Source organism: Mesocricetus auratus, unplaced genomic scaffold (genome assembly GCF_017639785.1).
Source record: "Mesocricetus auratus isolate SY011 unplaced genomic scaffold, BCM_Maur_2.0 Super-Scaffold_100009, whole genome shotgun sequence".
Classification (NCBI taxonomy): domain Eukaryota; kingdom Metazoa; phylum Chordata; class Mammalia; order Rodentia; family Cricetidae; genus Mesocricetus; species Mesocricetus auratus.
The window spans coordinates 56,301,227-56,316,616 of record NW_024429193.1 but is presented as its reverse complement, the minus strand read 5'-3'; the positions used below and the strand labels follow the sequence as shown (position 1 = coordinate 56,316,616).

General features: G+C 40.1%; 1 protein-coding gene across 2 annotated transcripts in view; it reads left to right on the top strand.

The window, feature by feature from the left end:
* The window catches only part of Gdap2 (ganglioside induced differentiation associated protein 2), a 51,791-nt gene that overhangs the window by 20,904 nt on the left and 15,497 nt on the right, over positions 1-15,390 (top strand). For both annotated transcript variants that reach the window (XM_040752151.1, XM_040752152.1), the window contains exons 6-10: positions 2,182-2,258; positions 5,382-5,541; positions 6,814-6,973; positions 14,182-14,258; positions 14,900-14,976. In XM_040752151.1, the coding sequence (XP_040608085.1) occupies positions 2,182-2,258; positions 5,382-5,541; positions 6,814-6,973; positions 14,182-14,258; positions 14,900-14,976 (551 nt within the window). The remainder of the gene's footprint in view (positions 1-2,181; positions 2,259-5,381; positions 5,542-6,813; positions 6,974-14,181; positions 14,259-14,899; positions 14,977-15,390) is intronic.

The following is a 15,390-nucleotide window of genomic DNA, read 5'->3' as shown; positions in this document are numbered from 1 at the left end:
AGAAGGAGAAGTGAAAAACAGATTTGCACCCAGCAGCGGCAGAGTTGCGGTTCTTTATTCCTCTCTCAACAAATGAGTCTACTGAACTAGATTTGTGGACTGTATTACTTACCAAAGCAGGCCATGAATAATCAATGTAGTTATTAGTTACTCTTGAATGAGCACATATTCTGCTAGACTTCAGTTAACGTAATATTGTTATAAAATATAGTTGTCCTTAAATAGGTCCACAATCTACTTGTAAGATAGAAAAATGCTCAAAAGATCAGAGACTTTCCAACTTACCATGGGACTGTGTATCTCCTTAAACCTATTGTAAACTTGAAAACTCTTGCATTGAACTTGAGCCAGGTGGATGTAGGAGAGTCTGTATAGAAGAATGCAGGAAAGGGTAGAGTTCCACACAAAGATGACTTATGACCAGACCTTGAAAAAGGATGGGAAATACAGAAGAGAGTGGATGAACGGTGTGTTCTGGTCAGAACTGACCTACCGCCATATGGGACATCATAGAACTTTAGCGACAGTAGAAGATGTGTGGGAGGAGCAATTGGAAATAGGACTTATGAGGTGGTTAGTTGTGACACTGTGGCAAATCATGTAGGAACTTTGAACCTTAACTTGTAAGGGTGCAGCTATATTACCAGTGTTCCCTAAGAAAGTATTGCAAAAGGGCTGCCCGGGCAGCAGAAGTTGCTGCCTTGGAAATGAAAGAAACAGACACCAGTTAGGAGCTTATTGCCAAAATGTGTGTGAGTGTTAAGAACTTGAAAGCAGCTGAGGAAGAAGGGTGACTATTGGAGATGTTAACATGGAAACCACTTGACAGTGTGAACTGAAGGGGGCGGGGGGGGGGGGGAATGCCAAAGGAAAGTCAGGGCCCAGCAAGATAGCTCAGCAAGTAAAGATGCTTGCTGCCAAGCCCGTGACCTGAGTTCAACCCTGGAAGCTGCAGGGAAGGACAGAACTACTGCAAGCTGTCCTCTGAGCTGTGCACGCACACCATGCTGCACACACACAGTAAATAGATAAATGTTTTGTTTTTAAACTTACGAAGCTGAAGCGATGGCTCAGAGGTTAAAAGCACTTGCTACTTTTGCAGAGGGCCTGGGTTCAGTTCCCAGCAGCTACGTGGCAGCTCACACTCATCAATAACTCCAGTTTTAGGGGACCCCATAACTGATTCTTGCCTTTTAGGGTACCAAGCACATGGGTGGTAGATATATAGACACATGCAGACAAATGCTCTTATGTATAAACTAGATATTTTTTAAAAGCAAGCAAATCAAGAATTCTGGTTTGAGTGACCGCTTGACTATTGGTATTAATATGCTCAATAAGCAATAAGTAATTCAGTTCTTTAGCTCAGAAAGATTGTATAAGTTGGAAGCATCAGCCTTTGAAGTTAATTTTAATTAACACATTAGTGAACTATGGAGAATATGAGTATCAAGAAAACAAAAAATGTGGGCATTTTTTAAAAAGCAGTGGTATGGATCAAAAGAACTAAAGCCAGGGAGATTTAAGTTTGGGAAAATCAGGATAACTTGCTGGGCAGTGGTGGCACATGCCTTTAAACCAGCACTCAGGATCAGGAGGCAGAAGAAGGCGGACTTCTGTGAGTTTGAGGTAGCCTGGTCTACAGAATGAGTTCCAGGACAGTTACAAGTACACAGAGAAAGCCTGACGCAAGAAAGCACAAAGGAAAAAGATAGCTCAGCTTTGGTCTTGTGAGTGGGAAGTGGGCTGAGTGACTGGCACGTCTAAGGCTGTAACTGAACGAATGGAAAGGCACTGTGCTTTCCATTTGTGCTAGGTCATTCTGGCCAAAGGGAGGCCCCAGGGAAATAAAGAACATGCTGGATACGGGAGAGTGGTCTGACTCAGCGTCTTCTGTAGCCAGCCACTGTCACAGACACAGAACTGGGCCAGCAAGTGCAGTAAAGCTCCTGCCGTGGCACCTTAGGGCCAGTGGAGGGCTGAGAACAGAGGACATGCCAGAAAGAGACCTGAAAAATGTCAGCTCCGAAGGAAAATGCATCAGGCATTGAGAGGGCATGTGGTAGGCTTTTCTGATCTGGGTTAATTGAGCAGTGGCTGATGAAGTGAAGGAGGGCCCATTACAGAATTAGCATAAAGAGCTGGAGTTTACACTAAATGTCTTTCCATTTTCTTCCTTAGGTACTGTGAGGCGATTCCTAGAGATCCATGGAGAAACCATTGAAAAAGTAGTATTTGCTGTCTCTGAACTCGAAGAGGTATTTTACTAATTATTTTTCTTAGTTTGAGTCTTAATTCTACTTGTGTTGCCTTTATCTAGTCATCATCTGTTCACTGACTCTGAAGCACACAATTCTAATGATTTAAATAAATTAGGAATTATGCTCATTCACTGAAAAAGAATTATGATGGAAACTAAAAAACAAGTCTAGAAGGAACCCTCCCTGTTTGACTGTGTGAACCAGGCTGTACTTGCTGCCACTGTTCCAGCCTCTACATCTAGTTCTGGAATATAGGCATGCACCACCAATCTGGAAGGAGTTAGAGTCACAGTTTTACTGCTTAGCTGGTGCCTTCCTAAGTGAAATGGCACAGGTGGGTACTTCTGCCTGTTGCCTATGCTAGCACTCAGGATGGTACCTCGTAACCTGAGTGCTAGGTTCCCAGGTTTTAGCAACCTAACTAACTGCTGTGCTGGTGAGGCTTCACTGCTTGCTTGACTAGAATCAGGGGTAGCCAAGCCTATGGCACAGGTTTGGGGGTTTTATGTCTGCTTGTGTCTGGGAATTTTCATTAAACTCGCTCCCTTTAGAAAAGTCAGAGCTTTGTTTATCTCACTGGGCTTCCTTAGCTTTAGCGCTTCTGCTATTCCTGTTTGTATCCTTCAGCAGTCACTTAGTTTCTCCAGGCTTTGCTAAAAGAAGGAAGTGGAGGAGTAGAAGTAAGATTGGTTAGTTTGCACAGGCAAGACATATTCCCCAGCAAATTAATACTGATTATAGGAGTCAGAGAGCCCTGGGAAGGGCAGTGTTCCCTAGCAAGTAAGCTTTTTAAAATGGGAAAACATGAAATACAGAAAAAAATGTTTTAAAAAGCATGGTTAGTACTCATTTTTTAAAAAAATTATATACAAACAACCAGTATAAAGAAGCTTCACAACATTGACCATTATAGAAATGCAAGCCAAAACTATGTATGAGATACCAAAAGTTAGCTGCAATATAATGCAGCAGATTCTTAAGTATATGCAAAAAAAAATCTCAAATGTGAAGATGGATCTTTATAGGCATTGTTTATCATAGCCAAAGAATAGAAACTAGTCAACAGCTGACTTGATGAGCAAATGTAGAATATATAAAGAGTAGTATTCATCCTTAGGGGGATGAATTGTGGGTACATGTTAAAGGTGAACCTTAAAAACATGCTAACTGAAATGAAGTAGGCATAAAAGGCTACAAATTGTATTCTGCTTTGTCTATTGAGACAGAACAATTGGTAGCTCAGAGTTTAGAAAAAGGAATTGTAGGGAGAGATTGCTGATGGGATGGTTTGGGGTGATATGAATGTTCTGGAATTAGATGGTGGTGATTGTACAGCTTTGAGAGTATCCTAGCTTTGAGAAATCACTGAATTCTGTATGTTTGACAGGTTAGCCTTATGGTGTATGAATTCTTCAAAAATCTTAGTGTATGTGTGATTGTGTGTGTGCAGGTTTGCCTGTACTCAGTGTGTCATGACATGTGTGGACATCAGAGGACAGCTTGTGGAACTGGTTCTCTCCTCCCACCTTCTGCATTTTTATAGATTGAACTCAGATAGCCAGATCTGCACAGCAAACACGTTGACAAGCTGAGCCTCTGATGTTGACCCTATTTGTTTGCTCATTTCTAGATTTTTTGAGACAACAGTCTCTCTATGTAGCCCTGGTTGGCCTGATCTCACTATAGAGATCAAACTAGCCTCAAATTCACAGGTTTGCCTCTTTCTACCTCCCAAATGTGAAGGTTAAAGGCATGTGCCACCACACCCAGCCTATCTGGTTTTTGTTTGTTTGTTTAAAGGTACAAATCTAATGTCTTCAGGCTTCTGTTTAGGAAATGGTATAGTTCTGTGTATAATACTGATTTCTTGAATGATTTTATTGACCAGTATTCAATTCCATGACTTTTGTGTTATCATTGTTTTAGTCCTTTTAAAGAATTTATTCATTTTATTTTATATTTGTGTATGGAGGTGTACTTATGTAAGTTTATGTGCATTCAAGTGTGGATACCCATGTAGACTAGAAGATGTTGGATTTCCTGGATCTAGAGTTAGAGATAGTTATGAGCTGCCCAGTGTAGGTGGGCATGGAATGGAACATGGAAAAGCTTCAACTGCCCATCACTTCTAACCATCTCTTGAGCCCCTGAAGTTTGGAATAGTTGCTAAGTAATGGTAAGCAATGGTACAGTAATCCCTAGGATGCAGAAGAGACAGAGTGTTTCAACAAACCTGGGTCCTACCAGCACACAGCACTTTGATTGGTCCGGTGCTGGAAAAGAGCACAGGACCTGCACATGTGCAAGTCATCAGATTCATTAAACCTTATTCATTCTTTATTTTAGCATATTGAAGTTACTTGATTAATTTTTAGGTTAGCATACAATGTGATGGTTTTCATCTCTTCATATCATATATTGCTGTATTTTGTTTCCATTCATTTCCCACCTCCATTGCCTTCCCTAATTTTTTTAAAATTAGGCTTATTTATGTGTTTTATTGTGGAGGAGATTGGGAGAATGTATGTGTGGAAATCAGAAGATAACCTTCAGGCTCTCCCTCTCTACCATGTAGGTCACAAGACTCAAATTCAGGTCACCAAGCATGGTGGTCTTAATCTATGAAGTCATCTGACAGGCTACTTATTTCTTTTTCTAAAGTAAAATTTATCTTTTTTGTTAATTTCTAAGAATGAATGCAAACTATCAGTCCTTCAGATATAGTTAGAAATGGTTTTGAGGGGTGCTGTTTGTTTAAGAAAACTAAAAACCTAACCCTAGTTCACGTAGAGACTGGTACACTAAGCTTGGTAAATAGCACCTGTGCTGCTGAAAGTGTAGTAAGAAAGGCGGATTGCAAACAGGAGTGGTAGACTTAACGAATTCCAGATTTGGTGACCCTGACCAAGGTGGGCATTTCCTGTGACTTGACCAGTGTGCCATTTCTTCATGGCTAATGTGAGGAGTGAATGAGACTCTCAGACAGCACCGTGAGCATAGGGAGTGGTGAGGCCTGTGTTCTTCAGTCTGACTTCACAGCATGTGGACCGCAGTAACTGCTGCTCAGGCTACTTTCCTATGGCACCGTTTTTCACAGAATGCCTTACTTTTCTGACACAGGCTACTTACCAAAAGCTGCTACCTCTATACTTCCCAAGGTCGTTAAGGGAGGAGAGCCAGTCATTGCCATACCTACCTGCAGATATTGGAAATGCAGATGGGGAGCCTGTGGTGCCTGAGCGGCAGATTAGAATAAGTGAGAAACCTGGTGCTTCAGAGGGTGAGTACTGGAATTCTTCTTGTTGTCTTTAAATAGTACACAAATTTGGGCTCCCTATGACGTTTTCAGACAGAGGTGGTATTTACTTTGTTTTATTCATTCCTCGTTCTTCTCTCTTGTTCTCCTGCTGGTCCCTTCTCTCAAAGTGTTCACTCCACACACACACCTACATCTGTATAAAATCTAGATTCCACATATGAGGAAAAGCTACATGATATGCATCTTTTGGCACCTGATTTATTTTGCTTAGCCTAATGATCCTGCAGATCACAATTTCCTCATTGTTTATGACTGAGTAAAATTCTGTTGAGAGAGAGAGAGAGAGAGAGAGAGAGAGAGAGTGTGTGTGTGTGTGTGTGTGTGTGTGTGTGTGTGTGTGTGTCTGTATCCCATTTTATCCATTCATCTCTTACAACTATCTAGGCTGATCCCTAATCTAGACTGTTGTGAACGGTAGACACGGGTAAGCAAATGTCTCTGATATTTCTACCAATTCTTTGGGTTTATCTCCAGAAACAATATGGTTGAGTCATGTAGCAATTCTGTTTTTAGCTTTTTGAGAAACTTTCATAATGATTTTCATAGTGGCTACACTAATGTATATTCCTACCAGCAATGTATAATGGTTCACTGTTTGATTTTCTTAATTTTCTTCTTCAGGAAGCTAGGGTACTGATAAAACACCAGCCAGCAAAGATGCAGGGCTTGTATTTGGGGATTCAAGAGTGGGCAAATAATAACATGCTCAGCTGAATGTAGTTTCTAGGTCATGAAGAGTATATTGAGTATATTATCACATTAAATTTTCAAGTTTTGAGCAGTTTAAAAGCCATAGTTAACTTAGTAAGATAAGAATACTATAGCCATGTTATTTCTTTAGGTTTTATACTCATGTAAGTTGAAAGTTATAGGCAGAGAGCATGTTAGAATGGAGTCCTTCTGAATCTATCCTATAAGAAGCTTCTATCAATCTTGACCTATATAAGACCATCAACTCCTTGGGTGGAAACATGCCTCACACACTTAGTGCCGGGCATGAAAATGAAATTGGCTTAGGGGATAGATTAGTTACCTTTATTTCATTATTTCAGGACTTGGGGTTTCTAAATGTTACTTCAGAATCACAATTTTTGCCCAGGGTTTGAGGGTTTTTTGTTTTTGTTTTGTTTTTTGATTTGTTTTTGTTGCCTCGTGGTCATTCCTCCTGTAGCACTCATTGTCAGTTTTGCTGTCTGCTTTCGTAGCTCTCTGCTGATAGTCTTTTCATTGCAGACAACCAAGAAGAAGATGAGGATGAAGGCTTGGGAGTGGATCTGTCTTTTATTGGCTCTCATGCTTTTGCTCGGATGGAAGGAGATATTGACAAGCAGAGAAAACTGATCCTCCAGGGACAGTTGTCCGAAGCTGCCCTGCAGAAGCAGCATCAAAGAAAGTAAGGCAGACTGTTCAGACAGGCAGTGTAAAGTCAGAAAAGAGCTCTGGCATCTGCTAGATGCTTTTCTGTACACAAACTTCCTCTTGTTTAATCTCTGTGATGACTGAGTAAGAGGGTACTGTCCCCATTCTGTAGGTGCAGAGCCGAAAGTTGAATCGGTGTGGGGAATCCAGTGGTAAGATATATGGTATGTTGCAGGATTTTTACCTAGCATTGGCTCTAATTGCCATGCCTCCATGTGTGGTTATAGTCTAAACAGGGAAATTAGAAGAAAAGAAAGGCACTCACAAGGTTTCTGCTGTGCGTTTATCACTGAAGCCGTTAAAATTTCTTTAGCTGAAGAGTTTTATGTCTCCCCAACTTACTCCGAGGACCTTTACATTCTATTTTCTCAGTGTTTGTAATACAAAAGCAATTATGAATGAATCCTTTGAAAATCATAGATGGAGCTTTATTTTGTACTTCGTATTTTCCAAAGATTAATAGTAAAGCTAGCTGCTTTTCAAAGATTTTAAAGAAAAAAGTAAATTGTACATGGCTCTCCATTCCCTATTGGGTTGGTAAAGGATAACAGCTCATATACTGAGCATCAGATAATTGCAGTGTGTGCAGCCCGGCACCTGGAAGGCAAGCCCGGTAAAATGCATCACTGTCTGTGGCTTTCTTCAGTACTAAGCTAACCAGTCTGTATCTTATTTTTGAACTTTGGTCCCTCCCATTCAATTTGATTGAGATCTTCTCTCACTTCAATCCTGTCCGTTTTCCAGATTTCAGCTGTAAAGAAAATGCCTCTCAAACCTTACCTGTTGGGTCTAAAAATACCTGCCTCCCCTGTTTTGCTTTTTCACATCCTGCAACAGCCTATCATCCTGTCTTATATGATACTTCTGTGATGTCAGTCTCCAGTCATAGAATGGAAGTTGGGTTAGATAAGCTCAGAAGTCCCTTATAAACATAATTTTTATATATTTTTTATTTTTGAGTTTCATATATCTACATGATATATTTTATCATTTTCACCTCTTGCTAGCTACCCTCTCTCATCCCCTTCCCAGTGAGTCCCTCTTCTTCTACTTTTGTGACTTGTTTTGTAGCCCACTGAGTTCAGTTAGGGTTGCCTCCATGAGCTTGGGAGGGAGCCTGGGCAACTTAGCCATGTGACACCACTGAAGAAAATGACTCCCCCAGCCAGAATTAACATTTTTCTGTCTTCTCAGTCTCAGGTCTTCACTTTACTCCAATTTGCAAATAACAGAAACACATTTACCACTAGAGGGAACCAGTGAACAAGTTTTCCAAAGGATGAACCAAATGCCAAGCTCAATAGTTTGTCAACTCAGTCATATATAGTGTCATCTGGCAGACATTTTTCCTTAAAACAGTGACTGGGCTCCCTTGCCACATCATTGTGATCTGTCTCTGTGCATTTTTAAAATTCCCATGTCATGGTTTGTGTTGTTTGTGGTTCTCAGATTGCCCTTGCACTCTTATAAATGGTTGAGGATCCCAGAGGGCTTGTGTCTACATGGATTATATCTCCTAATATTTACTATATCAGAAAGTATTAATTCCATTTATAAGTAAGCATTTTTTCAAAGTTAACTAATTTTGTCTATTAAGATCTTATCAGATGTTCAATTGATCATCTAAATGAAGCTGACTAGACTCTAATAGCATCATACATACTGTTGTAAATTGTTTTATGTGAAGGAAAATATGACACTACTCAAATAGAGACTTGAAAAGCTAAGGAGTACTTTTAAAGACATTTAAGGAATCAGATATGTTTCTGTGAATGTCATAGAATTGGATAGATAATGGTTTCTTAACTTTAGTTGCAGTATGGGATCTCAAACCTTACCCATTGTGATTTTTTGTTTTTACTTATATCTGTATGTATGTGTGTATGCATGCATGTGCATATGAGTTGCCCGCCCACCACAGCTTGCATATGACAGAGGATAACTTGCATGAATTCTCTGCTTTTGCCATATGGGTTCCTGGGGATCAAACTTGTTACCAGACCTGGAATCAAGTATATTGACTCTCTAGTACCATCTCCAGCCCCACATCTGTGTTTTCCTATTCTGCTTTAAAATACATTGACTTATCATGCACTGTAAGCATGGCTTTGTGATGTGATGCATAGATCTTTGGCAAAGTAGAGATTCACTCAGATAACTGTGTCAACATGCTTCATTATACAGTATCAAGACACATTAATTCCAGCACCAGTCTCACTGCAAAAGCCAAGCTTCCCAGCTGGGCCTGCTGACACATGCCTTCAATCCCAGCAGTCAGGAGGCAGAGGCAGGCAGAATCTCTCTTGAGTTTCAGGCCAGCTAAGAATATATAATGAGACCCTGCCTCAAAAAAAAAAAAAGTCAAGAAGATATAGACTTTCCACAGTCAAGTGTGTGGAATGTATATTGGGCTCAGATTTTATCATCATCAGCAAGTTAGTCTTACTGATTATTTTTGTTTTGAAAAGACAAGATCATTTTATTCATTTAAAGAAAACAATTCATGTTAAATAGCCATAGTTTGTCTTAAAGTAAAAAACTGTGTTCCATGAGAAGCAACTGGGACTGGTAAGACAGCTGCCTGGATCCCATATGGTGGAAGGAGAGACAAGCTTCTACAAGTTGTTCTCTTGGCTGCTACACATGCGCCATGCCTTCCTGTTCTCTCCCTCTTTCTTCCCCCTGCCTCCCCTCACATCCAATAACCTTTCATTTTCCTTGAAGTAACAGAGATTCTGCCTTTTTTTTTCCTTCCAAGATGCTTATTTGATCTCATTTTTCTATGGGAGTTGATTTGTTTCACTTACTAACTACTATTCAGGCCAGTATTAAATTGAGCACGTATGTTCTGAGTCTGCATTTTCTGGTAACTTGCCCTCAGAAAAGGGATAGGTTCTCGGAAAGGTAATGCATACGGCATGTAAAAGAGTACCCTTTCCTGGGGGAAGGCCTTGGTCTGGAGAGTGTGGCATGGTAGACTTTAGACACTTATTCTATAAGAACATGTCCTGGATGCAGACATAAATAAGAATGTCCTGAGCATTAAAGTGGTCATACCTTGGCTGTCAGAGGCATTGAGTACATTAAGGCAGAAGTTCTGGGCAGCTGTTGGGCAGGGTATTGTGCACATCCAGTTACCACTTAGTGGCAGCAAAGCCGCAGCAGCAAAACAAAGGCTGGGTGTTCTGCTGTCCAATAAAGCTATCACTGAATGAAAAGATTATCCTTTGTGAGATTGAAGATGACTTCTTTTGTCTAATGCAGAATACTTCAGAGTGCTGCTCAAAGAAAAGGCACAGACAAAAATCAATCTGGCAGTTCATTTGAGCATAGAAGCATTCATGGTTTAGGCGGCACTCAGCTAGAAGTCTAGAGAGACTGAAGATGGAAATGGTGATAGTGATGTCCTCAGCTCACCAAGAGGTGTTTGGCAGACTGGGGTATGAGCCAGCTCACTGACTGACTGTGATTGGTGTGGGGTTCAGTGTAGTTGCTTTTCCTCTCCCAATGCTTTGTTAAGGGAAGGTGTTGTGTGGATGTAGCTGTGTGAGGACTCGTGGCACAGATGCATCCTCAGGTACATGGCCTTCTGCTTCTTTTGCTGGAATAGTAACAGTGCTTCTCAAAAGTGAGGGGCCTGTGAGGCCAAACTGTCTTCATTATGTCACCAAGACTTGCTTTCCTTTTCTATTCTCATTCTCACCATGTTCTATCAAGTTTTCTTGGGCTCCTTAACCTGGGATGTTGCAAGAGGCCAGTGTAGGCTAGAGTATGGGGTCTTCCAGATATTAAAGAGAATTGTGAAACTAAGAGGATATAGATCATCTTCCTAAACACAGATTTTTTTATGTTTAAACTTATATTCAAAAAAAGTAAATTAAAAATGTTATATTTAGATAATCGTTTTTTGTTTCTTTTAAATCAAATAAATAAATGCTTTTAGAGTTCTGTTATTTCTGATATTGTAAATGTTGGCAGATATAAACATGAAGGGGTCCTGAGAACAACAGTTTAGAACTGATGACTGTTGAGTTTATGATATTGCAAAGCTGGAAGCCTGCCCTGCCCTGCCTTGCTTGATTTTGCAGGATAGTGTTTACAAAGATGTACTTCTGCTTTCCTGAAGCAGGGTCTTACTTCACACACTGACCCAGTCCCCTTCAGTTGATCGGGACGAAGGCTGTGAAGTAGATGGGTGATTGCTGTCTCTCTGAAAGCCTCCAGCTCTCCCTCACTGGCTCCTCACTATCCTCTCACTGCTCTGCTGTGCTGCACCGGTGTCTGTCCAGTCCTTTACAAAACCTGAAAACAGACAGGGCCCTGATCCTTCATTAATACAGCTTAACGCTGTGTCCATTGCGAGAGATTTGGATGTATCTAAGGTGAAGTTGTTAGAAACAAACCAGCAGCTTTTCAAAATTACAGCTTTTGAAAGCCTTTATCACAGACACTGGGAAACAGGGAGAAGATGATTAGGCTATTTTGTTTCCTTTCATTAGTGGTCTTTGTTGTGTTTAACATCCAGTTGCCTATGACGCTAACATCACTCCTCACACAAAGGCATCGTTTCATTAATTATTAAGTATTATTAAACCCTTACTGACATCATCATGTGCTGGAGTACATCTGCTAATGCAGAGACAAGCAAGACCGGTACAGCTTCTGCCCTTGCAGAGCTTAGAGCCCTGCACACAGGAAATGTTCAACTTCATTTATAGTGAACCTGGTCAAGCAGGACACAAAAGGATGAATGTAGGACACAACATTTGCAGTATGTCTAGAAAACCTGAATTCCAGGTTGAATTGTTCCTCGAACAATGGGCTTTATCTAAACTTTTTAAAATTCATTAATTTATTTGTATTGAAAATAGATTCTTCTCTCTACAATACATCCTAACCACAGTTTCCCCTCCCTCTACTCTTCTCAGTTTCCTCCCATCTCCTCTCTCCCCCAGATCTACTTCCCCTCTGTTCCCTCTTCAGAAAAGAGTTGGCCTCCAAGAGACAACAGCCAAACAGGACAAAACAAGATATAATAAGACAAAGCAAATGCCCCTCATATGGAGACTGGATAAGGCAATAGGAGGAAAAGAGTACCAAGAGCAAGCAAAAGAGTCAAAGATATACCCATTCCCACTGTTAGGAATCCCACTAACAGCCATAGCATACACATAGGGAATCCAGTGCAGACCCATGAAGGTCCTGTATTTTAGTAGTAATTTTAACTTCTTCAGCATTCAGTCTTTGGCTGTGTAGGTGTACAGTGACTGATTAACTGGAAGAAGTTGACTTATGTTACCATTGTGGGGACAATATGTAACCTCATCAGTTGCAACCCACTGGAAAACAACTCAGTATTTCTGCCTTTAGGAGCAGCCTAATGGCTGAGTTGAGTGGCTTTTCTGTCATCACAACTTGCTTTACTTAATAGTTTGTACTTCATGGTTATGCTTTGCATGGCACACAATAAGATTTATTCATTGGAATCAGCTGTTGAACTATATTGTTGCTTGCTTTTTCCTTTTTTAGCTTTGACTTTGGGATTGGAATAGAGGATTGTTTGTCTCTTTTGTAATAATACACAAAAAATGGAGGGAAGTTTTCAGTGGGAAAACCTATGGGAATATAAATGATTCTTTAAGTAGAGGGAAGAAAAGCATCTCTAGTGATACCATCTGCTGTGGAGGAGGCTTAACTAGATAAAGAATAAGCCTGACAGCCACAGTCTGGAGTTACTGCATTGAAATGTACCTTATGATCTGCACAAACCAGAACAGTACCAAGATCATAGCACTGATCAAATCTTTTATAAATCACAAATGTAAATTATAAACTCTACCAAAACATGCCTATGTAGATTTTGCTTCTCAAAATCTATCCCTGGAGGGCCGGGCAGTGGTGGCGCACACCTTTAATCCCAGCACGCGGGAGGCAGAGGCAGGTGGATCTCTGTGAGATCGAGGCCAGGCTGGACCGACAGCCTCCCAAACAATACAGAGAAACCCTGTCTCATAAAACAAAAACAAAACAAAACAAAAATCTATCCCTGGAATGATCGCAAACTATTAATCACTGACCAAAGTTAACAAGATGGAAATTTGATTATACCATTCTAGAGTTTAACCATGTACTAAAAATAATTTCATGTAGATTTAAGAACTTTTTTTTATTCTCCAGATTTATTTTGGTAAAAAAAATCAGGTATAATCTTTCTTTTAAAAACATGAAAACTCACAGAAGTTATAAATGTCTTTCATATCTGAAAAATGCTTCTTAAAAGAATTCATGTGTATGTCTGTGTCTATGTATATATGTGCACATATGTGCAGGTCCTTGCACAGGTCAGAAAATGGCATTGGATCCCTTGGAGTTATAGGCAGTCGTGAGTCATCTGGTGAATTAGCAGTTAAGATTAACTTGAACTGGGTGCAGTGACACACATTTTATCCCGGCACCCAGGAAGCAGAAGTGGGCAGATCTTCAAGTCTGAGGATAGACTACTCTACATAGTGAGTTCCAGTCAGCAGAAGCTACATAATAGAGTGAGCCCATCTCAAAAAAAAGAGAGAGAGAGCTAAAATATTAAGTTGACCATTAAAACCATTTGTAACCTCTTTTTTGCCAAAGCCAAATTAGTCCAAGCATAGTAAGTAGGGTATCAATTCTAGCTTCACTAACCAATCATAAAATGTCTGACTTGCCAGATAAAACGTCCTGCCTCCCTATGGACCTGTATAACATGGGCAGCACTTAACTGTCTTTCGGCTGTGATAGGACTTTGTGAGGGTAGTGATTCTGTTGTCTATTCATTCCAATATTCTCAAGCACTCATCATATCTTTGTTAGTGGTTATCCACTTTGGAGATCTAACACTGAGGCTTTTCCTGTTTTTGTAGTAAAGAAAAATAAGAATATTCTTCAGTTATGCTATTTTGAATACTTGAGGTCTTAGCCACTTACCTATATATGCTTCACTTACCATAAGAATTGTTTTCAGTCATCGGTATATACACATTTTCTCACTAATGCACATTTATCTGAGATTCTGCTCAGTGCAATGGCCTCTAACTCTGTGTTGTAATGAAGCATCAGTTCTTTATGACCAGAAAAAGATATTAAAATGGGTTCCATTTGCAAAAGTAACTTGCCAGTGTTTGCTGATTTTATCCTTTTTTTGTCTAGTTATAACCGTTGGTTATGCCAAGCAAGATCCGAGGACCTGTCCGATATTGCTTCTCTGAAAGCCTTATACCAAACAGGTGAGCTTAATGACCACTTATTCTTGCTAATTAAGGATCTAACTCATTGTGCTATGGGAGACTTGGTTTCTCTGTAAACACAATGTTTTGTGCTAATGTCAATAGGTCTTGCGGTGATGAGGATCTTAGACATACTATGTTAACCTCTAGAGTTTTCTTAGGGTCTCACGTCGTCTGTTTTGCTTTTTCTGTTAGAATTTTTTCTGATTCTAAGGAATCCTATGCATTTGTCAATACAAAATTCACAGCTTATAGCCCTCTCCAGTCCCCACTTCCCCCACTGGGTTTCATTTCAGGCATTACCTATTAATTTTCAATTGAGAGCTTCTAGTATTTCCTGTGTCACTAAGATTATTAGACATTTTGATGAACTTAAACAAAACGATTATTTTTTTTTAAAAAAGACTATAAGTTATAATAATGTAACTGTGGTCAAAATCTCATAAAGCTTTAAAAACAAGAAAGAAAAAGTATTTCCCTATCAATAGAAGAAATCTATATTATAATTTGTAAGCTTGTGCGTCTCGTTTCTTACCTTTGAATGTGTAGAATTGTTTAGTGCAATCAAATACATATATTTGACAGGACAAACACTGGTCTTGTAATAAGGTTTCTGGTCCTGATTGCGCCTCCTCTCTTAGGTGTGGACAACTGTGGCCGCACAGTGATGGTGGTAGTTGGCAGAAACATTCCTGTGACGTTGATAGATATGGACAAGGTAAGCTGTAGATGGCTTCTTCCAGGGATCAGGTGGGTGTGTAAGTGAGAAGAGTACCGTTGTGGCAATTAGGCCCTCCAGCACAGATGAATGCATTGTGGATCTTGGTGGAAAAGCATCACCTGAGACTCGCTATGCATCATTTCAGGGAAGGTAGGGGGTTGCTTGTCCTCTGTAGGAGAAACAAATATGAGAAGTCTCTGGTATTACTCCAAAAGCACAGCTATTTTGTTTGGATATGACTTTATACTAGGAAAATACTCCCATGGGGAGAAGTAGCATAAACTCTGCAACTGCTAAAGGTAGAATACTCACTTGGAGGGACAGTTGAGCCATGAGCTAAATAGAGCTCTTCAGCCAAGCGTACCAGCAGGTAGCACTCCGTACATTGTTACAAAAGAAAAAGGTCATGAA